This window comes from Hirundo rustica, chromosome 14 (genome assembly GCF_015227805.2).
Source record: "Hirundo rustica isolate bHirRus1 chromosome 14, bHirRus1.pri.v3, whole genome shotgun sequence".
Lineage (NCBI taxonomy): Eukaryota > Metazoa > Chordata > Aves > Passeriformes > Hirundinidae > Hirundo > Hirundo rustica.
This window is the reverse complement of record NC_053463.1, coordinates 2,293,682-2,318,080: the sequence shown is the minus strand read 5'-3', so window position 1 is coordinate 2,318,080 and position 24,399 is coordinate 2,293,682. Positions and strand designations below refer to the sequence as shown.

Below are 24,399 nucleotides of genomic sequence, written 5' to 3'. Positions count from 1 at the left end.
TCAGCTCAACTCCAAGTATCCAATTAAACCCAGAGAAAAGTAACAGTTAAACATGGCACGAGAACATTTTGTATCAAGCAAGAGGATTAGTTTTATTTCTAGGCATGAGAAATTTAAGGCCAGATTTCTCAAGAATACAATTCATTTGAAAAAAAACAAAAATTAATTGCCATCAGCACATGGTACCACTGTTTCTCCTCTCCTCACAGAATTTATTGCACACATTTTTGTCCAGTGCAAACAGAACAGGGGTGGAACAGCACAACAACAGACAAGCTAAGACCTGCAAATATAAAGTTATTACAGATAAAATGAACAGGAAATGTGATTCCATGACCCGTAAAAGTAGAAATTTTCATCACATCTGGAGTTAACAGTCAAAAATTGACAGTACCAAAGAGGAGTATAAATTGCATTAGGCACTCAGTTAAACGGAATAGTAGGAAAAAGCACAAGACTTTGAAGAAGCCACTTGAAGGACATTAGAAAGGTTAAGGCATTACTGCAGGCTTCATATCCAACCAGCTACGGAAAGGGCACCTTTGGGTCACTGGAGCTTTTCATCTCTTCTGCACCTGCAAAGCAAGAGGCAACTTCATTACTCCCTTCCATGGAGACAGTTTGCTAATTGAAGGCTTGGCTGTTAACCACAGCTATTTCCATTCCACAAACGCACTGAGCAATGGTCAAGAACTGGAGATAATTCATCTGTGTGGATGTTTTCTTGGCAGTTTCATTTCTGAAGCGACTGCAAGTACTTTTAGTTACATTATAAGCTGGTAGAACAACTCTTTCCCTCCAATGTTTTCACTGCTGTAACAGCACCCAGTGAGCTGGATGACAGCCCTTCTCCACATGCACAAAGCCAGTTCCTGCTCTGAGAGCACAGGCTGTGGATTCACCAAGCTAAGGAGAAAAGGCAGTGCTGGATCACAGTTTGGAAGAGTCCAGAGCCCGGATTTACCACGGCTACAGAGCTCTGTGTGCTCTCACACGCTGCCATCCAAGCCATTAACCTGGTGATGTATCAACTGAATTGCTATAAATTCATTCCTTGGATGGGAGGGAGACTGCCTGAAAACACAGAGCAAACTTGTGGAATTTGGCACAGCTCAATCAAGCCAGCATATGCAGAGTTCCTCAGCAGAAGATGAGGAGCTCACTGGAGCATTTTCAGGCTGCTGAGTTGGTAAAGTAAAATAGGTCTGCTTTAATCATCCTTATTTTTAAGGATCTTTCCACTTTGGGAATTAGCACTTCATTCTCTTTGCATTTTCCGTACTAATCCACCCAAATCTCAACTGAAAGGAACAGGAGGCAGAAATAAGTATAGTACAAGTCCCCTGAATGCTGGAAAAGCACATCTCAAAATCCAGAAATAACTGGTTGCTACACTGATGGGAATCCATGCAGCGTCAGAGAGATACCCCAGCTCTTATCAGGTGGAATCTCACCCACAGCTCCTGTCTAGGCACAAACTCCACAGGAGCAAGGACAGGACGTGGAGCACCTCAGCCCTGCAATGGCACTCAAACAACACTGTAGTAGTGTGACCTGTGACAGCACATTTCAGGCAACAAAGAACAGATATTTGAGGATTATTATATGTTTTTACTTTTCTAAACCTTTCTTTTTCAGAGACAGCCACCTTAATTTTATTCCAAAATCAAGCCAATAAAATCGAATGAAAGGTTAAAACAAATTCCTCCATGTAACACAACAGTATGTGCTACGCATGGCTGGAATGCTCCATTAGTAAGTTTAAAAATGACAGCTCCTCAGAAACTCTGAAGTCATCTTCAAACACACAAGTGCCCTCTCTTCCTTGGCACAAATTTAACTCCAGTTCTCTGGAAAATCCTTCACTGAAATGGAGGGGAAAAGCCTGAATCTGTTAGCAGGAGTCCAGAGGTTGTGTCTCACCTCCTGCCTGTCCTTGCTGGTTTCACAGACCGTGAAGCCCAAATTTTATGTCCAGATAACTCCAATTTCAGATCCCAGGCAACTGAATCATCCTATGGGATTCAGGGATCTTTGTGCCCATTACCAAAACACAGTGTTCTCTGTTTTAGCTAACTAATTATATGTTAGCACCCAAGCAGTGAAAATGCTCCTAGGAAATTCTGCTTGACTGACTTAGCTAATTACAGGCCTGGAGTTGAAGCAGGGCCAAGTCTACCTTTAGCTTCTGCTTGGTGCTTAAAAGGAGCTGCAGACACACACACAGGCCCAGTCTGACAACATCCCAGTTCACAGGAAGCCTTCTCTGAAACTGGGGAGCAAATGTCCAGGACACTTCACAGAAAACATTTAACAGAGCTATAACATCAACTGTCACTGCCTGCTGCACTGAACTGAGACTGTGTTGTACAAGGACAAAAAAAAAAGTGTTTAATTATTCAGTTACCAGCTTAAAAACTATAATCATGGCTGCTTGTTCCCACATTTCCTCCATTTGAACCTGCAATTCCAAATGCTGCCCTCCTGGACAAGGCCAACAGTATTAAAGTACTTTTAATACAACACTTTATTTTTGCTGGCCGTGTCAAAAAGCCCAGGAACTGCAAGAGCCACATTCCAGCAGCACTGCCCAGATAGCAACCACCAGGCTCACCTGGGATTAAAGCTGCACACAGGCTGTCATTAAAAACAAAATAAAACATCAAGCTGTGAGCTCAGGAGATAAAGAACATTCTAACGGCAGCTCCCAGTCCAACTTCCCAGACGAATGAGGGCAACGCTGTGTTGCCTTGGAAATCAGGACAGGCCTTAGATGAAATGGTAGCAGGCTTGAGGAGAGGGTTAACAACTGGTAAAGATTAGGAAATCCACTTATGTTAGCTATTAAAAAACACCCCAGTCGAATTATAAATTTTTTTTGAAAGTAATGTTTTGTTCTCATTACAAACCCCCGAACACAGCACCGCACAACAGGATAGAAAGAAAAATAACTTCCATAATTCAGTTCAAGCTTTTCACGTATCCAATCAAGACTAAGATCCAAAATGTTTTGTTGCAATCTACAGAGAGATTTCTCCCGCAGAAGAGCTACAGCCGTTTGAGCACACTGCTCACATTACTGTTCAATATCTCCTGAAGCTTTAACACAGCAAATATATCAATAAATCTGATCATACTCACCTGCCGATGGACTGCAGCACAGCACAGACATCCTTAAGGCCAGTGAAATCTAAGATACCAAATTGTTTCATTGCTTAACTGCGGCCCAAAGAGAGGGTTGAGTTGAGCCAGAATTGCAATCAGCCAACTGCAAGACAACCCCCCAACCCAACAGAGACAAATCAGCCAAATGACAGCTTGTGACAATGGAAAGGTTGTCCAAACATGAGGACTATCAGAGAAGAAAAGGCTATTTTAGGAAGGTGTAGGTTCAAATAAAAATTCTACTCAAGCTCATACACAAGGACCAGACAGCAGCAGTGAATTACGGCACCAAATCACTCTGCAACTGAAATAGATTGTCCCGTTCAACTGAAAGCAACACAAAACCACCTGACAGCATTGCCCTCACACCTCTCTTTTGACAGGAAAGTGTTTTGAGACACATGAAACTCAGGTATTTGGGGGCTCAGAAGATGGAAACATAAAAGAGACAGACCTTTTTTCAGTGCCTTTGAAGCATCCTTTAAACAACCTCCGAGTAACATCCTCTCTCTCATTTATTTCTCAGTGCATGACAACCTGCCCTTGCACACATGGTGTATTTTCAGAGACTTAACAAAAGTGACTTTAAGCCTTGTGCAGAGGTCAAAAAACAGGGACTTGAAGCAAAAGGATAAAAAAAGACCAAAAAAAAGACCAAACACCAACCCCAAAATGACACAAATCCCAGATCACCAGCAAGCAGTCTTGTCACTGGAGCAGAGCACAAACTAAAACTGCAGAAGCCATGGCCAGAACTGAGAACAAGAGGAATGTAGCTCGTGGAAAATATCCAGGAAAGCTAAACAGAAATAAATATTGCACTGTTAAAAGATATATTTGCTTTTTAAACGTTACAAGAGTCAGAAGAAGCAATGGATGCTTCCACAGATCTAAATCTATGTTAAATACTAACTATATAAACACATTTAGTGCACACACTGGCTCATCTGTCTGCTATTTCTAGAATGCTTTGTAAGGAGGAGAAAAAGCAGAGCAGCTTTGTAATGGGAGCTGCCACAAATGTATCAGAGTGCTTAGGCAGTCATGGAAAATTCCACACAAACCTTGATGCTCTGACCAGCAAACCAAGCGCAGGTCGGCTGCGAAACGCCCGCAACAGCCACGGGCAAAAGACGTGGGTGACACTTAAAGAAAACACATCAATCCTCTTCAAATTTACCAATATTTCTTTGCAATGCCCCTTTCAGATTTGCACGGGGTAGAGCTCAGGCTAAAACAAGGAGCTGAGCCTGCAGCAGTCCATCAGTCACACAAGCCTTGGAACACGTAGCAGGCTCCACAAAGGAATTAAAACATCAGCAAGACACCACTGAGAGCAGCCAGAAACCTTTAGGTTGACACGTTTCTACTTTGCTGGCCAAAGCAGCGGCAACAATGTATTTTGAGACCATGGCGTTAAATCTACTTAGGGGAAAAGCAAACCAGCTCCTAAAATGATCACGGGAATTTCTTTTGCGAGGGTTAATTTTTCAGATCCAACAGACAGATCCAAAGAGCACTGTGCCATCTGCCTCCAGCATCCTGAAGTAACACAAGTGGGAGGAGGGTAGAACACTAGAAGCCTGTTAAAGCACATTATTCCTTTTGTCACTGCAGAGCAGGAAGGAACTCCACGCACGAATCTCTCACCTCTCGCTGCTTCCCCAGCTCAGGCCCAGCACGGCTGTGAATTAAACGAGCTGGGAGCACATTCAGAGCCTCCACCTGTGTGAGCAGGCTTTGGGAAAAGCAGCGTGGAGGTTTCTAAAGGCATCTGTTGGAGCCGTGCTGGGTAGCCGAGCTCTGAGCCAGGGTGGCATTAGGGCAGCAGCACACTCCTCCTCCCTGCTCCGCCAGGGCTGAGGAATTTAAAGCAGTTGTTAGGCTGCAACTGCTTTGCATCCAAGGTAAGTCATGAAAAGGCTTTTTCTGTGTTTTGCTTAAGTGATGCTGCTTTACACAATGACAACAAACAACAAAATCCAGCACTCGGAGTAAAACAAACCTCTGTATCCAAGATGCAATGTTCCAGAGCTGCTAAAAGCAGGTATGGCATTCGAGCCACCCACAGGTCCTTAAATTCTAACAGATCCCACTTGGAACAGTTACTGTTAATTATCCAGCTCAGACAAGGAAATTAAAGTCCCTTCTGCTGTACCAGCGAGATTTTTTAAAAGGTCTTCCCACCACAACTGCCATCTGTCTGTGCTCGTGTTACAAATTAAGGTCCTGCTATCTCTGTTTAAATGTCAATTTGGGCATCCATATTTTAATCCCGTTAGAATCAGTAGCAGATAATATGATTTTCCAAGCACCCTGTCCTCTGTTAGGACATGATGACACAGTTCAGGAACTGCTTTGTGCACAGCAAAATAGATTTAGACTCTGACAGTACCTCACAATCTGGTGTAACCTCTAATTTCTGCAGCAGTAACTCCTTAGACTTTACCTTAGATTTTATGAGGTTCCTGGGAATGGTTTGTTCTTCAAAAGGCTGCTGGGTGCAGGATCTGTGCACAAATTGGATGCAAATATCTTCCACAGAACATCCAAATGAATCCCATGTAATCAATATGGTTATTCAAAATTATCGCTGTTAAATCTAAATACAGATGAAACAGCTTTAAGTTGAAATGTGATTGACTTCAAATTCAGTTCAGTGAAAATCAATTTGTCAGTCAAGTGGTGTTTAAGGAAGACAGGAAATTGGTTTTTTCCCCTATTTTCAACTGGAAAGGTAACTCCAAGATGAAAACAGATCTAGCAGAGACTAAACAGCTCCACAGCACCAGTCACCTGCTAAGGACACACAAATACCTGGGGCAGCAGAAATTATTTTAATCCTAACATATCCAATGAAGAACTTTCAGGAAGAATTCTTTGGGCTTCCTTCAAGACTGGTATGAAAAAATAATCTCTTTCTTTAATCACCCAAAATTAAGGTCTGAAATGTTTTCAGTGCCTCCTCTCCCAAAAGGAAAAGGATACAGGAACAATAAACTTCCATATGTTTGAACAAAACAGAGGGGGAAATGTTGGACCAGATCTCTTGAGGTCCTTTCCAACCAGGGCTGTTCTACAACTTTATACAGAATAAAGAGCAAATAAAAAAAGGAAAGACTGTGTGATGAGGCAAGCTCTGTCTTGGAACATGAGGAGAAAAATCTGCTTTTTGTTGCATTCTGGCAAGCAGACACTACAAATGCAATTTATGTGGTTGGGTACAACTACCGACGGTTGAAAACATCCTAAAATTTTGCCTTTTTGGTTTTCTCCAAAGTATAACTGGAGACGGCCAAAGGAAATCCAGAAAACAAGTTAGAGCCCACAAAATTACCAAGGAACCCCTGGACATGCAAGAGCAATTATAAAAACACCTTAATGACAGCAGCCTTTATAATGGGTCTGCTTAGAAAAAACAATCAACCAAACCTACAAGTCAAATACCAATGTACATCTGAAGAGTTCACAGAATTCAGCCAGAAGTTAAGAAATTCTACAGCAAATACATTTCACATCACATTTCAGAGGATGCTGCAGATGCCACATGGCCTCTACTCCAAAGAAAACCCTCCTTCAAACAATAAAGACAACAAACCCTAAGCATCAAGGGTTTTAGAAGAGTGGGACATTATTTCTCTAGGAAAAAAAAAAAAAAATGAGAACTTTAAATTTAAACAAAACCAAAACAAAGCTCAACCCTCCTCCTAATTAAAACCCAACCAACTTACTGTAACATAAATGCAGCAACCCAGCAAAAATCACCAAAAGAGTTGCCCTTTCTTAGCCAAACATTTGGGACCTGTTATGAGACTGGGCTGCTACAAACTCCATGTGCAGGGCAAGGAGACCTTCCTAGCACTGAGATTCCCAAATTTCAATCCCAATTTCAAGCTGCCTGCACAAATCCCCAAATTTCTACATCCACTCAGCAAAATTAAAATCTAAAAACTTCGGTGGATACAAAACAGACCCAAGTTTGCTGGATTTTTGCAGTTAAGCAAGAATGAATTCTCAGGAATTCACACATCAAATACTCCAAATACAAATAAATTTTCTGGCGTATAAACTGATATTAACCCTGAATATCACACTGTTAACCTAAACCAAAGCTGTAGAAGTTGTACCACAGCCTAACCCAACAGGCCTCTCCTGGAACATGCCAAAACTGAGATGCATTTCTCTAAATATTTGTATTAAATTCCTTTGAATAGCATAAATAATGCCCAAATAGTATAAGAAAGTACAAATACTACTCAGGTTCGAATGGAACTCTAAATAATAATTTTTATAACAAGTGAACCCTTAAGATCAAACCAGATTTTACCACTTTACTCTCCATAACAAACTCTTTCAAAGTTATTTCTGCAGAGCAGGTTTGTTTTTTTTACAAGATCAGTCTCTACAGTCTTGAAAGAGAGAGAGACAAACACAAGCAAGCTTTGTCTCGCAGCCTCCAGCTACAGCTGGCTTAAATCCTGATTTAAAAAAACATTATATGAAGAGCTCTCAACAACTCACTTTTGTTATTGCTACTAAATCTCCTACAGAAAGGAGGCAGCCTCAAAATACAGTGTGCATTTAAACAGGAATGGTCTTAATATATCAAAGTCTCACTAAAAAAACCACCATGCAGCAGCACTACCACCCACCACTCAAGCAGATTTTGAGAGTATATTCAAGCAATCGAAACGCAAAATGCTTCAGTGGGTTTATTACCTCGAAATTAAATATAAAGTGGGAAGGAAAAAGGCAAAAAAAAAAAAAAAAAAAAGCCTAAGAATCAGGAAAACCTTAGAATTAACCAAGTATCATAACACTTGTGAGCAAATGAGGCAGTGAACTGGAGAGGAGGAATAGCAAGCCCATGCAGAGGACAGTTCACAGGTATGTGTCAGAGGACAACAAGAATAATTCAGGTTCCTTTTACACTATTTTTCAATGGGAAAGTCTCTTCAGCACACTGAAGGTCTTTTAGAACTCAGGATTCCAAGCGCTGTCAAAGAATGCGTCTAAACCTCCGTGACACATTCAAAAAGCTTCTAACTGTTCTGAGGCTATAAAAAAGGAACTCGTGATTCCAGCAGGAGTGGCCCTTGCTTAAGAGGCAGGATGTTATTTGTACTTACAACAGGTAGCAGCAAACAGCACAGGTCACCAGCATGGTGTTGATAACTCTGCCAAGAGGAAGGAGAAATGTGATCAGGTGTGGTGTTGTGACTGACCACAAGAGCCACAGAGAAAAAACCCACAGCGAACAAGGACGAGCTTAACTTTGATCATATGAAAGATGACTCAACATGAATGTTCTGGCTTCTTCCAGCTGAGTAAACTGCAGAGGCTCAGATCTGCAAGACTGACACAGCTCTGCCAAACAGTTTACAGCTGGATTTAACCAAATCTCTGTGAACAGCAGCAAAATCTGACGCAGTGTCCCTCACATTAGTGAACCACTGAGGCTGGATGCACACAACAAACGCTTTCTCCGTTTGCAGAATTCTACTTAAAGAAAATGTCAGTGCCAAATTGTCACTTTTAATTTTACATAATGAACGAGGGGTTTACAAACAGAATACAAAATAAAACCTCCAAAGCTGCAGTGTGACATTTTCCTCTCTTGGTGAAACACAAGCTGTGTCAGAAACAACAGGAAAGCTGAAAAGAAGGAAGAACCAAGGTCTTGAAATTGAAAATGGTAAAACTGCAGCTACACACACAAAAATGGGTTTGAAATAGGAGGAGAGGAAATGAGATTTTCTATCAGTGATCCCATACAGCCCATGGAACTCAGTGGCAAAGTGGAGTGCTTCTTTTCTTTTTAAATTATAAAAAGGCATTTCAATACATGTATTTCCTCCCCTAACTGAATAACAAAACCTCATGGCATGTCAGTAACTTCTGTTGATGAGACACAGAATTCCCACACTTCCATGCCTGGAAGCCATTTTTCCAAGGTATTTGTGAGGACAGGCACGTTTCCAAGCATAAGACACACATCAGGTTTGAAAGTGAGGCAGGAAATATCAGAGTTGGAGGAATATTGAGGGTTTAGATAAAGAACTGAGAGAAAAGACAGTTGGTACCTGTGGAGTAGAAGGAGTGTCAGAGAGAGGGAGAGAGATTAAGAAGCCATTATCTCCTAGAGAAAAGAGAAAGACAAAAACTTGTCTGTTTTTTAATCCGAGCAGCCACAACCACTGCAGGAAAAACCTCAGCTCAAAAGCCCTGCTGTTGTCCTCAGCTACAAGGGCACCAGCACAAATTTAACCCAAAACTGAAATCCACTACTGCAGCCTTTCCAGTCTCACCCAGTGTGAAACCAGAGGACGGTTGAGTAAATTAGGAAAGGTCAAGTAAGGAAAGAAAGAGGAAGCTGTTGCTCAAATACCGCCTGACAATGAACCACCTTGACACAGGACGTTCTGTCTACAGAGGTCTCACAGAATGGTTTGGGTTGGAAAAGACCTTAAACCTCAACTCGTTCCATCCCCTGCCACGAGCAGGGACACCTTCCACTGTCCCAGGCTGCTCCATGCCCCAATGTCCAGCCTGGCCTTGGACACTCCCAGCGATCTAGGGGCAGCCACAGCTTCTCTGGGCACCCTGTGCCAAGGCCTCAGGGGAAACCCAAACCCGTCAGGGGCTCCGGGGGCACCGCCCGGCTCTGGCAGCCCCAGGGGCGGCTGCTCCGCCGCACCTCGGCCCAGCCCAGGCCCTTCCGCGCTGCGCCAGCGCCGCTCCGGGAGCCCGCGGGGCTGCGGCGGCCCCGGGCCCGGGCAACCTCGGGGCGCCTGAGGGCTCCGGGACCGCCTCCGCCGGGGCCTCTCCCCACACCCGCGGGGGACGGAAGGGAAGGTGCCGGGCGCCCGCCGCCCCCCGGTCACTCACCCGCGGTTCGGCCCCTTGGGTACGAGCCAGGGCAGGACGCCGCCGACCACCCCCCAGAACACGCTCATGACGATGATGGGCACCGCGAGGCCGCCGTACGCCATGGCCGCGCGCTGAGGGGCGCGGGGGCGGAGCCTCCCGCCACGCCCCGCCCGGCGCCCGCCAATCAGCGCCCGCCACGTCACAGGGGCCGGCGGGAGCGCGCGGGGCGGGAGCCGCGGGAGCGCGCGCAATGGGATCGGGATGGGAACGGGGATGGAATGGGGCTGCCATGGGATCTCCGGCCCGGCTCCCATCCCCATCCCTAACACGCTGCCGGCTAGAGTACACGAAGCTTCTGCCCGGTAAGGGCTGGCTCTGAGCCCTTCAGGGAACTGGGGATCCCACAGAGCAGCTCCGCACAGCCTGACACCTGGAAAGGTCCCGGTAATGAACAAACCTCACCAATTCCTCAAACACCCACTCAAGGGGAAATATTTCGCATTAAGCGGCAGAAACTGGAGAGACAAAACCTCTGAGCCTTCATGAGGGAAACCCACTCAGTCCTCCACACACAGCTTCAGTCAGCTATGAATGGCTTCTGAAATGCAATTTTCCTTGACTGCCAGCATCCTTTTTAGATTCTATTGTTCAGGCAGATGAATTTCTTTCCCTCCGTAGCAGCAATTAGAGGGCCATTCACCGAGCCAGTAAATTCACTTAACTGCAGGGCTGTTTTCAACACGCTGCAGCAGCTCTCAATTACGGAGGCACAAAGTGCCAGGAAAAGATCTCCTCTCACAGAAAATTCATCTAGAATAGCTGAGACTGCTTCACACCACCCCTTCCCAAAGCAGTCAGCTCTGCCTCGTGAGCACTTGTCATAAACCCCTTTGTCCTCAAGCTCTGCCATTAATTAGATTAATTATTTAATTAATAAGACCTGACTTAATTATACAGTGCACAGAATTAACATATCAATATTTAAGAAACCATGGACACATCTAAAAAGAGACAGAAATACAGTGACTGTTAAGATGGACGTTTCAGGACTGCACTTCTTTCAGGCTGGTTGAAACTTTTCCTTACAGGGAAAAAACCTGTTATTTCTTAACAGTAAAACCAGGTACAAAGACCTTTTCAGCGTACTTTTTACAAAGTCAAAATACGAGAAGGAATATTTAAATGCTGAGCAGGACACATCAATTCTGAAAGAAGACACACAACAGGTTGAGTTTTCGCAGTTTTTAATGGTGTCAATGAGGAAACCATCTATTCTTGCATCTTCTCGATTGTCTCCTCCTTGTACTTGCCCTTCTCCTTGCCAACCTGGCGGGACTTGGCTTTACGCTCCAGGATCTTCTTGCGGTCCTTGTCCAGCTTTAGCCTGGTGATCACCACCTGCAGAGAGCACAAGGAATTCAGGATCCCTGTGCAGAGGGAAGGGCAGCAACCAACACCAAATCCACCTGAGCCACAGCACGGAGCGGATCCCACCACAAAGGCAGCAGTCAAAGCCGGCCTTGGACACCTGCAGGGATGGTGCAGCCACAGCTTCTCCAGGCACCCTTTGCCTCACCACCCTCCCAGGGAAGAATTTATCCAACAATTCCTGTTCCTGCCTCCTCAAACCGGCAAAGAAATGGATGTGTTGGTGTTACTGAAAGCACTGCATGAAAAACAGAAAAGGCAAATCCTAGAAATCCCATATAGGCACACTTTCTCCTTAATTCCTTGTGCATTTAGGTCTCTTTTAATTATAATTTCCACCTCTTTGCCCAGGAGAGGTACAAACTGTTCACACAGCCCACTGCAAGTCTGTAACAAAACATTCCTCTGCTCTCTTTGCATTAATAACCAGAATCTTTATGCAAAGTTTTACTGAGGTCTAGTTCCCAATTAACAGAAATTTTCACAGAACCAGCAGAAAATTCTGTTTTCCTCACTGCTATTCATCACACAGATACACGCACTGGCCCCACCACAATGTCACCTTGTCAGTCAGGTGTTGCTGCTGCACACAAGTTGTGATGTTTTGGAATAATTCTGCCCTCCCTCTGCTGAACACACCAACCACTCACACCAGAAAACCTGTTACAACTGGATTTTTTCCACCAACACTTCCATCTTTGTGCCCACATGGCAAGGCTGAAGCAGACTGAATTCATCTGCTTCAAACCAGGTTTTGGCAAGTTCTTGTGTTTAGTTTGAAATGTTTCCTGTTACGATCTGAACAGGCTTTGCCTGGTTTCCACCAGCTCTAAATAACCTCAGGCTAAACCCAAATTCAGAAGTATTCAGTTCACAACTGCTTTCAAGTACAATCACAATTCTGAGCATCTATTTAAGCCTCCCCAACACCTCCTCATCCAGTGCAAGTGTCACACAGCAAGGATGAAGGTTTAAGTGATCCATTTTGTGCTTTGAAAACATCACTCTCTTCAAAGAAATATTTCAGCAAGATTCCAAAGTCTCTAGCAGCTTTCTACTCCTAGAAATAGCAAGGAGTTCTTGCTTTTAACTCACACCTCTGCTCATGACACCCCAACATTTCCTTGAGGCAGCATCTCTGCTCTTTATTCACAGAATGGTTTGTGTTGGAGGAAACCTAAAGATCTTGTTCAGGGCAGGGACACCTTGCACTGTCCCAGGGTGATCCAAGCCCCATCCAGCCCGGCCTGGAACACTTCCAAGGATCCAGGGACAGCCACAGCTCCTCTGGGCACCTTGACCTGGCCTCCCCACCCTTACAGAGAATCTCCTCTTAATATCCCATCCAACTCTGTTCTGTTAATGTGAACCCATTCCCCCTTGTCCTGTCACTCCAGGCTCTTGTAAAGTCTCTCTCCATCTTGTTGGCTCCTTCAGGCACTGTGAGGCCACAACTGTGTCACCCCAAAGGTTCTGCTCTGCAGGTGAACAATCCCAGCACTCCCAGCAGAGCTGCTCCATCCTCTGCTCATCCCAGAGCCGCCTCCGGGCTCTGTGCACAGCTCCAGCTCCTGGCTGTGCTGGGCCCCAGCAGCTCTGCAGCTGGGCTCTCACCTGAGCACAGGGGCACAATCCCAACCCCGTTCCTGCTGCCCACTGGGGATCAGCCCAGGGCATGGGGGGCTCCTGGGGGCCAAGGCAGGTCCAGCTCTTGGCCACCAGCAGCCCCAGATCCTTCTCCCAGGGCTGCTCCATCTGCTGATCCCACGGGCTGCCCTGAACCAGGTGCATTCCCAGCACTTGGTAACAAGTTCTACCCAATCCCAGAATGCCCACGTGTCCCTGCTGGCAGGTGCCAGCCCCCAGGTGCCCCCATACCTTGCTGGGGTGGATGCCCACGTGCACGGTGGTGCCGTTGGCCTTCTCCCGCTGCACACGCTCGATGTAGATCACGTACTTCTTCCTGTACACCTGCACCACCTTCCCGATCTGCTGCCCCTTGTAGTGTCCTCGGACCACCTGCACACAGCAAACACACTGAGCCACGCTGCAAGAGCAGCCCTGGCACAGCCAGCCCACCTCACAGACCCTCACTGAACCACCGGAGCTGCACAGGAGGAAACCCCAGCTCTGCTCCTCGCACACACAAGCCCCAAAGACGCGAGTGACTCGACAATTTCAGCTTTACTAACATGGAACATATAATGGATCAGGACTGTGCTTCTCCCCCATTTTCCCTGCAGTAAACCCTAATGAGGGAACTCTGTAGCTTTGCAGGTTTCCATTTTTAACAGTTTAACCCTAATTTTTCACCTATCATTGTGTTTTATATTAAAAAAACTGCTCAGCTTGGACTCATTTCTAATCCAAATTCAAATATCACAGGTACCAAATAGTCTATAAAAAAAAACCAATTCTTTGCTTCATGCTTTATTGCTGGAAGTTTTCAGTTCAGCACAATGATCAATTCCTGTAGCTGAAGTGCAGCAGAACTGCCAGCACACTTGTGTTCCTGGTATCATCCCTGTCACTGAAGTGGATTTAAGGAACACTTGACAGCCCAAGTCATGGCTTGATTAACTGAGATTATTTCTGCCAGGCTGAGGGCAAAGCTCCAGCACCAATATGAGTTTGTCTTGCTCTTCCCTGCTGCACATGAAAACAGAATCCCAGAATGAGCTGACTTGGGAAACACTTCCGAGATCACCAAATCCAAATTATAACCAATCCCCACCTTGTCCCCAGCCCAGAGCTCTGAGTGCCACATCCATCCCTTCCCTGCACACCTCCACGGGTGGGCACTGCAAACCTCCCTGGGCAGTCCCAGGGCCTGAGCACCCTTTCCATGGAGAAATTCCTGCTGAAAACTCCACAGGGAGAAGCTGAGGAGTGACAAAGCAGCCAGAGCAGGGCAGTACCTGGACCTCGTCGTCCTTGCGGATGGGCATGGAGCGCACGTTGTACTTCTGCCGCAGCTCCTTCGACAGGGGCGAGGACATGATTTTCCTGCGGATGTGGGAGGGGGCATTGAAATGCCTTTTGCGGTTCTTGCTACGGTCCGAGGTCACAAAGGGGTTGAACTTCATTTTGGCTGCACCAAAAACAAAAACCACAAAACCCCAACAGTTGGAGAGGCGCTCACAGCACACACGCTACACTCCATCACCCACAGTCTGCCGCGGCATAAAAAAAGCAATTTTAACTGTTTTTGATCCCATCACTGATCGACAAACCCTGATATCCCGGACTCCCAACAAGGCAGAAGCCTCTTCCGTGAGTGACAGTGACCCCGTGAGTGACACACGTGCACATCAGAGCATTCCACCAACCCAAAGCTGCCCGTTCTCAGCACTCAGGACACACCTGGATCCCGCCCTGCAGTCACACCACTCTCATTTATAGCAATTTATAAAAACGTATATTCGGGGCTTGCAGAGAGAAGTCACACTGCTCCAGCACCTCCGCTAACGCTCCTCACCAGAGCGTACAGGTAACACATCTGCAAATCCAAGATACTTCTGGCCTTTCCTGCATTTTAACAACTGCGCTGTAGGATTGCCTGTCAGGGCACCATTGACCCTGACAGCAAAGGATAAATCAAATCAAGGATAAATTAAATTAAGGGTTGTTTTTGCTCAACTCCTCAGGTTTTAAGCGCCCACACTGGCACCTCCCATGCGGGCTGGGTTAACTCAATAATGCATTCGGAAAGCTCAGACTGAAGGAGGCCGAGCTCCCTCCGGAGCCCGAGCTCCCTCCGGAGCCCGAGCTCTCCCCGTCCCGCAGCTCCGGGCCGGCCCCCGGCCACCCGAGCCCCTTCCCGCTCCCTGCCGCTGCCCCGTGGAAGCCCCGCCGGCCGGAGATGGCCCCGGATGGCGCCGATGGCCCCGGATGGCGGCTCCCGGTGCCTCACCCGCTGCCGCCGCCGCGCCGCCCGCCCGGAAGAGGAGCCAGGAGCGCTTCCGCTTCCGGGACTGCGGCACAGCGCGCCCCCTGGCGGCCGGAGGACACCGCTGCAGCGGGGACAGAGCCGGGAGAGAGCCAGGGATAGAGCGGGGATAGACCCGGGATAGAGCGGGGATAGAGCCGGGATAGAGCGGGGATAGAGCGGGGATAGAGCGGGGATAGAGCGGGGATAGAGCGGGGATAGAGCCGGGATAGAGCGGGGATAGAGCGGGGATAGAGCGGGGATAGAGCGGGGATAGAGCGGGGATAGAGCGGGGATAGAGCCGGGATAGAGCGGGGATAGAGCGGGGATAGAGCGGGGATAGACCCGGGATAGAGCGGGGATAGAGCGGGGATAGAGCCGGGATAGAGCGGGGATAGACCCGGGATAAACCCGGGATAGAGCGAGGATAGACCCGGGATAGACCCGGGATAGAGCCGGGAGAGAGCGGGGATAGAGCGGGGATAGAGCGGGGATAGAGCCGGGATAGAGCGGGGATAGAGCGGGGATAGAGCCGGGATAGAGCCGGGATAGAGCCGGGATAGAGCCGGGAGAGAGCGGGGATAGAGCGGGGACAGACCCGGGATAGAGCCGGGATAGAGCGGGGATAGAGCGGGGATGGAGCCGGGATAGAGCCGGGATAGAGCCGGGATAGAGCCGGGATAGAGCGGGGATAGAGCCAGGATAGACCCGGGGATAGAGCTGGGATAGACCCGGGATAGAGCCGGGATAGACCCGCCGCCCATCTGGGCATCATCCCTGGTGCCCACCCGAGCATCACGCCCCGGTACCGACCTGGCGCCATCTCCTGCTGCCACCCGGGCATTGTCCCCAGTGCCCACATGGGCATCTCCCCCTTCAGCCAGTCCTCCCCTGCCATCCACCAGCAGTTCCTCCTCTCCGTGAATGAGGCTGAAAACTGCTTCCTCCTGCCCAGCCCATGTCCCTCAGCCCCAGGGGACACCAGTGACACCGGTTCTGTGTCCCTTATCCCAAAAGGACACCATTGACACCGGTCCCATGTCCCTCAGCCCAAAAGGACACCAGTGACACCGGTCCCATGTCCCTCAGCCCCAGGGGACACCAGTGACACCGGTTCTGTGTCCCTTATCCCAAAAGGACACCAGTGACACTGGTCCCATGTCCCTTATCCCAAAAGGACACCAGTGACACCGGTCCCATGTCCCCTCAGCCCCAAGGGACACCAGTGACACCGGTCCTGTGTCCCTGAGCCCCAAGGGACACCAGTGACACCGGCCCCATGTCCCTGATCCCAAAGGGTCACCAATTCCCCGAGGTTCTGCCACGTTCAAGTTCCCTGCCCAGCCCCTGCTCCTGTGTCACTGTCACCGGCATCCCCGGCCCCGTAAAGCAGCTCATCTGCACAAGCCACTTCCCTTTCAGGTAGATGTGGCCCTGGTACACATTTTCAGGACTCAGATGAAATGTATTTCTTCTCAATGAAAATTAGTAGAAATTAACCAAGCGAGATGCAATTTGGTTGGGTTTTTTATAAAGATAGGCTGGAAAAATTCGGGACTGAGATGCAGCAGGCTGGGATTTGGACAAACACCTTCCCCAGAGCCTTTCTTTATCATTTCTAGAGTAAGGGACTTTCAGCACCAGCCCATCACTTGTGGAAATGTGAGTTCCAAGCACTGGAACAGGCAGGATCTCTTCCTTCGCAAAGATCTTGTACGGCCCACATCGAAATAAAAGGAATTGATTTCTTAAGATGGTGCAGATATCTTGAGCCCAACCTCACTGTGTTGTAACCCTTTAGCGTTTAATTTTTAATTATTGCCTCAGCCACTTATTTCTAAACAGCTATGAAGCAAGGATAAGTGGACTTTAAAGGAGGGGGGGACAAAAATTGGGTTATTTCCTATACCAAGGAGCACAGTGACTAAAGCCAAACCCAGCAAGTCCCAAGCACAGTCCACTCACCTTTCCTTAAAAAAAGGGAGGTTGGGACACTTGGTACTGTACAAAACCGAGCACAGAATGTCCAGACATGACTCAGGGCTGATTACAAAAGAGCCTCATGCTAACTTTCACCACAGTGACCTGGCTCCCAGCGATTTCACTGTGTGATAACGCTCAGCTCTCTGAAATCATAATTAAAAACGAAAGGGGGGAAAAAAAAAAAAAAAAAAAAGCCCCTTTAGATTGATTTTGCAACAGGAGTGCAACAAGAAGCCAATCAAAACACGTAAGAGTTTTATTATTTTTAATTATGGAACTAAAAAGGCTAATCGTTTATTAACATAAGGTTGCAAATCAAAAGGACAAACGCCAGAACTCCTTAACAGTCTCCACTGTGGAAATGTAAAAGACTTGTGCTTTAAACATTGCTGTACCAGACACGCCAGGGCTGCTCCTCCTCCCTGCCCCTCTCTCCCAGTCTGAGGAGAAACCCCTCACTGACATCCCAAAACTGCAAATTGCAACAACTCTTCCCAAGCAGAGACTCACCACAGCCATTCCCAGCCCCAAGAGCCCGCGTGTCACACAGAGAAAGAACTTTAAATCTGAAATACCCGGAGCTGGTGGCAGCCAGGGCCACCCACACTGCAGGTCTCGTTTTTCACAGCGCACATAAATGCAAGTGTTTGAGAGATCAGATCAAACATTCACAGACGCATCTCTCTCCGATTTTTGTACCCCATTTCCATTTTATTCTCTTTTAAAAACCCTCTTCAGCAGTCCAGATACTGCCTAGAATACACCCACTAACTTTCCCTAGAGCTGAAGTTTTTAACTCCACCATCGCAAAGCATCCTATGCCTCAAGTTCTCACCATAGGGTGGAGAATGGAGTTACAGGGAATAATTTAAAATGGAAGTTTCAAATATTTGCTACAGAGATGTCTTTCTTTGAAAGCCAAATACTTCTATCAGAACACCGACTTGAAAGGGCAAAGTCAGAAAAGGACAGCTGAGGGTTTCCTTCTGCTCTGACTCGGAATTCTTTTGTTTGCAAGGGCGTTTAAAAGCACGACTAAGCTCGTTGTCTCCTCAGAAAATTAAGAATAAAAGTGAAATCTGATGGGTGCAGAGGCAGTGACTGCCTTGCTTTCACATCTGGAGAGAAGAGGAGCAGATTCTCCTGCAAACCCGGGCTGCAGTATCACGGTGTGACCCCACTGAGGGACGAGCTCACCACAACCTCCAACAGCCCCAAAGATGCTGCCCTTGGCTTGGCAGCGCTCAGAGGCTTAGGCCTGGTTTAGAGAACCAAAGTGCAGACTGCTTCTCCTGCCAGAACTTGAGTACAATTTGGTTTCCACATCTCATTAAAAAAAAAAAAAAGTGATTTATCACCTTATTGCAGGGGATGTTTTGGCAGAGAGAGCAGGCACGCTCAAGTGTTATTTCCAAAAAAAAATAAAAAAATAAAAAACCAAAACAAAAAAAAAAAAAAAACCAAACAAACCCATTTCACTGGTCTGGTTTAGAGAACTGGCCTGGACTGCACAGGAGGCAGTTTAATACAGACAGGGAATGGGGAGGAGGATGGGAATAACACACCAAGGGACACAAGGAATCTGCAACCACCTTTGTTTGTGTTAAAGAAATTGTTCCAGAGGAGAAATTTGAGAAAATGAACTGTACTGCAAAGATCTCCCCTTGCCCAGCTCAGGAGAAGGATGCACTAAATAAATCTCGGCGTAAGGAAGAAGCTAAAATATTAAAAATCTCATCGCTGTAATCCACTGTTCCCAAGCTGTCAGCAAAGACTCGCCAAATCCAAAAGGAAAAATTAGGAGGTTTTAGCTGTGAGTTTCAGCTGGTCACAGTGGGTTAGAGGAAATCCTTCAGCCAGCAGGAGAGGCAATTGCCATGGAAAATCCCACATCCAGAGGGTTCCACTCGCAGGCACACGGACACACACCCCAAATGAACACAAGCACCTCATTTTCAAGTTCATGTTTGTAAATGGGGGAAAAAAAAAAGTAAAAAAAAAAATCATCTATCCATACATGTCCAGGAAGTTACACAATCCAGTTTACAGCTGAAGTAAGAGCAATCAGTCCAGAGTAAGAGCAGGGAAAAATTCCAACGCTGTCTGAAGTCACTACAGGGCAGAGCATGGCAGGGGGAGAGGAGCTGGCTGCTCCTTTTTGGTGGGTGGATAACACTGGCTGCACCTTCCCCGCTTCCAAAGCAATGAGACAATTCCAACAGAGCATCAGGAATTCCTTTGAAATGCATCTGACTCTAACAATAACACTGAATATTCAACGATTCGTATCATCACAGCATCAAGTCTGGATATTTTGCCTCCAGGAAAAGGCAATGGATATCCTCCAAGAGAAACCCTGCACCCATCTTAAAATTTACAGCACTGAGATCAAGATTTTTTATTTTATGATTTAAAAAAAAAAAAAATCCATCCTGAAAGACTTAAAATTTGTGTATCCTCAGCTCAGACATTCACAAGGCATGAGGAGACTGTCACTACTCAAGGAACACGGATTGGATGAGGCTCTGGAAAACGCACTGGTGGGCACCTGGTCTCACTTTTGTGACCTCATGCCCACCACGACATGCAAGATGCCCCTGGCAGGAGTTTTCCCCCTCACAGCTCCGTTTTTCGGAGGCTCCAGGAGACAAGGCTTGAAGGAATGGACAGGGAAGCTCAGGTACCATTTCAAGGGATCCAACCAAAATTCCCAGCAAGGGTCAGCCTGTGGGAATGCCGCCCTGTGTACCTGTGGGAGAACAGTGTCAGCCCAGGGCTCAGAAAAGATGCCTGACTGAGTTTGAAAGGAAAAGGGAGGCACCTCAAATCCTGAAAAGTCAGAATTGCTGTGTTTGACAGGTGCAGTGAATACACACACACACGAAGCAAGAGAGGAAGCTGTGCTCATCCACTCAAGAAGGCTGCACCATTTTTCTGAGCACAGAGAATAAAAAACCTTTTTTCAAAAAAAACCAAAAAACCCAACAGCAACAATAATAAAGCAGAAGTGCAGAATCCAGACTTTTGGGCGGTCTGTGTTTAGAAACAGAAGAAATAAAAGCTAATGCTGTAAAGACAACTATTCCCTTTCAAAGCAAAGGCCACATAAAACTGTGTTGCTCAGTTTGGTTTTTACTTCATGCCACCTGTAAACACAAGACTGGATATTCAGTCAGTGGGAAGAAATGAAACCACTTTTTTTACATCCAGAGTAAAAGAAATGCCCTCCACTGCTAGGATCACCAGGAAAAGGTAGCTGGGGAAGGCTTCCTCTTCTCCTTTTCTCACTTTGTTAGAAAGGTTGTATCTGAACAACTGAGCTTCCAATAACAAAACATTTCTTGGTTTGTTATTTCTGCCCTCTGTCTCTTAGGTTTGCTGTGTGGGACTAACACTTTCCATTCCTCACCAACAGATACATCACCTTTTTGGCACCACGGGTGGAATTTCTTCCTCATGTGTAACTTTGCCCTATACAAAAGGTCGATTGTCTGATCACGCAAACCCAACAGAACCCCAGAAAGTGCCACAGGACAGTTCAGCCCTTTGCCACCCTCGTGTGTACACTGCCATAGGAAGCTCCCAGAGGACAGGCTGCCATCCTTACTTAGACCTGATGTGGCATTTCAACCTCTCTTTCTGGGGGGAGGGAATCGAAATCCACACCCTGATTGCACTGATTTTTCCCTCTCAGAGCTCTGAAATGCATGGAGATTTCTTTGATTTGTTGAAGATGTCTTCACTGAACAGCCTGATTAGAGAAAAAAAACATACTGATTGAATCAAATAGAAAATAAAGACAAAAAACAGGTAGTGGTAGATTTCTCAATCTTTGCTCCTGTCCTTGGAGTCGAGGGTAGAGTTTCACTGCTACTGCATTTTGCCCAGCTGGATCTTCTTCCAGGCCTCTGATGCTGTGAAAATGCAGGAGTCGAGGATCCCAGCTACAGTAAATGTTCCTCCAATGATGGCACATATCTGGAATTACAGAGAGAGGAAACACGTTTGTCAGCGACGAGCGAAACCTTTACACAGCTTGAACTGGAGGAGGGATCCTGCTGCTGGGGTATTTTCTGGAAGCACAGTTAAGAACTGGGTAACAGCACTGGGGATGGAATTACACCAGAATCATTCCCAAAAGCCATTCCCTGCGGTGGAATAAATTAGTGCTGGACTCCTCACAGCCTGAGCCCACCACAAATCCCAGCTCCCAGAGCACGAACACTGTTCCTTTCTGGGCTAAACTCCACCTAACTCAGCTCTCCAGAAGCTCTGTGTTGTTCACATCTTCCTGCTACCCTTTTCTGTTACAAACACCACAGCCTCGTAGTCTTTTCCCTACTTCACAAGATAATAATTTACAGACAGGCAGAAGACACTGAAAGAGCACGTGAAGGGCAGAGACTGACAGAGAAACCCAGCTCCCAGTGACACCACAGCTCTGCCCAACACTTTCCATGACAAGGGCTGCTGAGAGCAGCCAATGTAACCCTTTGTGGGACAGTTTTCCACACAAGATGTGGTTCTTGGGTCAAATTAAAACATGTAATTACTTCCAAGAACAGGGTTAGGGGAAAAAAAAAAATTATCAATTATCTCCTGATTAGCATTAACAGCCTACTTCCCTTCTCAAGTGCTACAAAAACACAGAAATATTCTGGGTATTCTGTCAAACCAGAGTCCTTGTGGAAACAGAATCACAGAATGGTTTGGGCTGGAGAAGACCAGCAATACAAAATATTTCCCTGTGATAACGGTGGTTTGGGATCACTCCTAGCTCATAACAAATCCCCTTTTTCAAAGGCAAGCCTTTGTCAAGAGATAAGCTCCATATCTTGTTCCCCTTCTCACAACTCGGTGTTATCTTAGAACTGCCTCATCCTACACAACGTAAAAGACCAAATTAAAAGAGCATCACAGTTATGAAGTAAAAAATGTGGGAGCTGGGAAACGGGAACTGTGTAATTAGAACATGGCTGGTCACATTTTTAGGTTAGGTTGTGGTGTATCACACTTTCTGTGTGAACGCTGCCTGGTGGCACCCGGGACTTTCTTCCCCTCCTGTGGTGTTCGACTTCTGCCTCTCCACCAGGTGCTTTGTATGAACCCAGCCTTGAGCATAACCCAGACGGTTTTGTATCAAAAACAGAGCAGGAGCAGGGCAGTGACTGTCCCCTGTGCTGGCACTGCTGAGCTCACACCGTGAGCGCTGGGAACGGTTCTGGGACCCTCGTGGGGAGAGACACCGAGGGGCTGGAGCGTGCCCAGGGCAGGGAATGGAGCCCCAGGAGAGGCTGAGGGAGCTGGGAAGGGCTGAGCCTGGAGAAAAGGAGGTTCAGGAGGAACCCTGTGGCTCTGCACAAGTCCCTGACAGGAGGGGACAGCCGGGGGGTCGGGCTGTGCTCCCAGGGAACAGGGACAGGAGGAGAGGGAACGGCCTCAGGCTGGGCCAGGGGAGGCTCAGCTCGGACAGCAGCAGGAATTTCCCCATGGAAAGGGAGCTCAGGCACTGGAAGTGCCCAGGGAGGTTTGGATCCCCATCCCCGGAGTGTCCCAGGAAGGGCTGGAGGTGGCACTCAGTGCTCTGGGCTGGGGACAGGGTGGGGATGGGGCACAGCTCGGACTCCATGGCCTTGCAGGCCTTTTCCAACCTAAATAATTCCATGATAAACGTTGCAAAACTGCAAAAAACAGCTGGGCCAGAAGGGAACTGGTGCCACACTACACGCGCCCTGCCACGTCTCTTCTCCCACACAACACCCCACGGGCAAAGTCACAGACAAAAAAACATCGTAAGAGCAGCAGCAGCGGCGCTGAGGGGAAGGAACAAACAGCTCATAAACGGTGAGCGAAGGCAGTGAGAACTACAGCTCCTTTCCATGTGTATTTATAACCAAAACACGAACATTAGTGAGCTCAGTGAAACAGGGAGATGCAGGAAATGAGCCTTTTGCAGGACACTCAGCACTCCAGCAGATCACGGCTGCTAAAAGCAGAGCACCAGCCTGAGGCAAAGTTAAGATTTTTAGGGGACAAGTCCAGCTCCAGCCCCTGTGTCCCCCTCAGGGTGTGACACAGGGTGACTTCCCAGGGGAAATGGCCACCACGGAGCTGGGTTATTTCAGTTCAGAGCAGCTCAGCTGACGGCAGATGTCACACCACAAACACAAACCCCGTCCAACACCCAGATCCTGCATCACACGGCAGGAAAATCTGACTCCAGCGCAGCAGCACAAGGGGCTGGGGAATAGGAAAAAAAAAAAAGGAAAAAAATCTGAATTCATCTGCAGAGCCCTGTCGAGCTGAGTGGGGATGAGTCACACACACCTGGCACTGCCTCCTGCACACACAGCTTTGAGTCCTGGTGACGAAAAAAGGGTTTGGGGTCCTTGTGGCCAGTGCTGGGCTCTGGCTCAGCACAGGAGCTGCACCACAGCGTCTCTTTATCACCACAGCTCTAAGATGTATGGCATCAGGCACTTTAGATTTAATGGAATCAATTATTGGGAATGATCTGAGCTTAGCTCCATGAGGTCTGCTTGACTCAGGCCCAGCCATTCAAGGATGAAGGGAAAGAGAAGTGGAATAAGCCCACAGAAGTGGAATAATCCCAGCAGTGAGAGCCCTCTGGACACGAGGAATGCACCTTGCACAGGTGACCACAGGAGAGAGGGATGCAGGAAAACACGAGTGGATGCACAGGAGGAGGCAAGGTGGCAGAAAGACAAGTGTCAGATACAAGACAGTGCTCCTCTGGGATGTCCTCAACTCTGAGAATTACTTCTAAAGCCAGAGGGGACCAGTGGGACCCTCAGGTATTTCCTAAGAAGTTAAGCTGCAGAATCCCACCCAGAGATTTTCAGCACACCTTGCAGAACAGCGCCTTGGCCTTAAAAATGCCACAGGACTGAATCTGTGACACCTGGCAGCAGCGGTTCCCATGGCTGAAATTATTCTGCCCACTCTGCTCCAGCTCCATTATTTCCAGTTTAATTTTTTTTCACACCTAGAGGCCAGTTGAGTCC

At 47.3% G+C, this 24,399-nt stretch overlaps 3 protein-coding genes across 4 annotated transcripts in view; all 3 read right to left on the bottom strand.

Annotated features, from left to right (window-relative positions):
- Window positions 1-66: 66 nt before the first annotated feature.
- ATP6V0E1 (ATPase H+ transporting V0 subunit e1) lies at window positions 67-10,188 on the bottom strand. The gene is made up of 4 exons (XM_040078375.1): window positions 10,054-10,188; window positions 8,295-8,342; window positions 3,142-3,268; window positions 67-575 (listed from the first exon to the last, which is right to left on the bottom strand). Exons 1-3 carry the CDS (start codon window positions 10,155-10,157, stop codon window positions 3,175-3,177), a joined length of 246 nt encoding a protein of 81 aa, XP_039934309.1. The 5' UTR covers window positions 10,158-10,188; the 3' UTR covers window positions 67-575; window positions 3,142-3,174.
- A 1,074-nt stretch (window positions 10,189-11,262) lies between these two features.
- On the bottom strand, window positions 11,263-15,424 carry RPL26L1 (ribosomal protein L26 like 1). Of its 2 annotated transcripts, none has more exons than XM_040078273.2 (4): window positions 15,377-15,424; window positions 14,382-14,554; window positions 13,342-13,482; window positions 11,263-11,433 (listed from the first exon to the last, which is right to left on the bottom strand). In XM_040078273.2, exons 2-4 carry the CDS (start codon window positions 14,547-14,549, stop codon window positions 11,305-11,307), a joined length of 438 nt encoding a protein of 145 aa, XP_039934207.1. In that variant the 5' UTR covers window positions 14,550-14,554; window positions 15,377-15,424; the 3' UTR covers window positions 11,263-11,304. The 2 variants fall into 2 exon arrangements, with proteins under 2 accessions (XP_039934207.1, XP_039934208.1); XM_040078274.2 differs by lacking the exon at window positions 15,377-15,424 and adding an exon at window positions 14,827-14,848.
- Window positions 15,425-20,488: 5,064 nt separating this feature from the next.
- The window catches only part of ERGIC1 (endoplasmic reticulum-golgi intermediate compartment 1), a 54,760-nt gene continuing 50,849 nt past the window's right edge, over window positions 20,489-24,399 (bottom strand). The window contains exon 10 of the mRNA XM_040078319.2: window positions 20,489-21,352. Within this exon, the coding sequence (XP_039934253.1) occupies window positions 21,245-21,352 (108 nt within the window). The 3' untranslated portion in view covers window positions 20,489-21,244. The remainder of the gene's footprint in view (window positions 21,353-24,399) is intronic.

Coding starts and splice junctions, on each gene's coding strand:
- ATP6V0E1 (XM_040078375.1), bottom strand. CDS start 10,157: ATGGCGTACGGCGGCCTCGCGGTGCCCATCATCGTCATGAGCGTGTTC. Junction 8,343..10,053: donor CCCAAGGGGCCGAACCGCGG/GTGAGTGACCGG, acceptor TCCTCTTGGCAG/AGTTATCAACACCATGCTGG. Junction 3,269..8,294: donor GCTGTTTGCTGCTACCTGTT/GTAAGTACAAAT, acceptor GTTGTCTTGCAG/TTGGCTGATTGCAATTCTGG.
- RPL26L1 (XM_040078273.2), bottom strand. CDS start 14,549: ATGAAGTTCAACCCCTTTGTGACCTCGGACCGTAGCAAGAACCGCAAA. Junction 13,483..14,381: donor GCAAGGACGACGAGGTCCAG/GTACTGCCCTGC, acceptor TGCTGTGTGCAG/GTGGTCCGAGGACACTACAA. Junction 11,434..13,341: donor TGGGCATCCACCCCAGCAAG/GTATGGGGGCAC, acceptor TGCTCTCTGCAG/GTGGTGATCACCAGGCTAAA.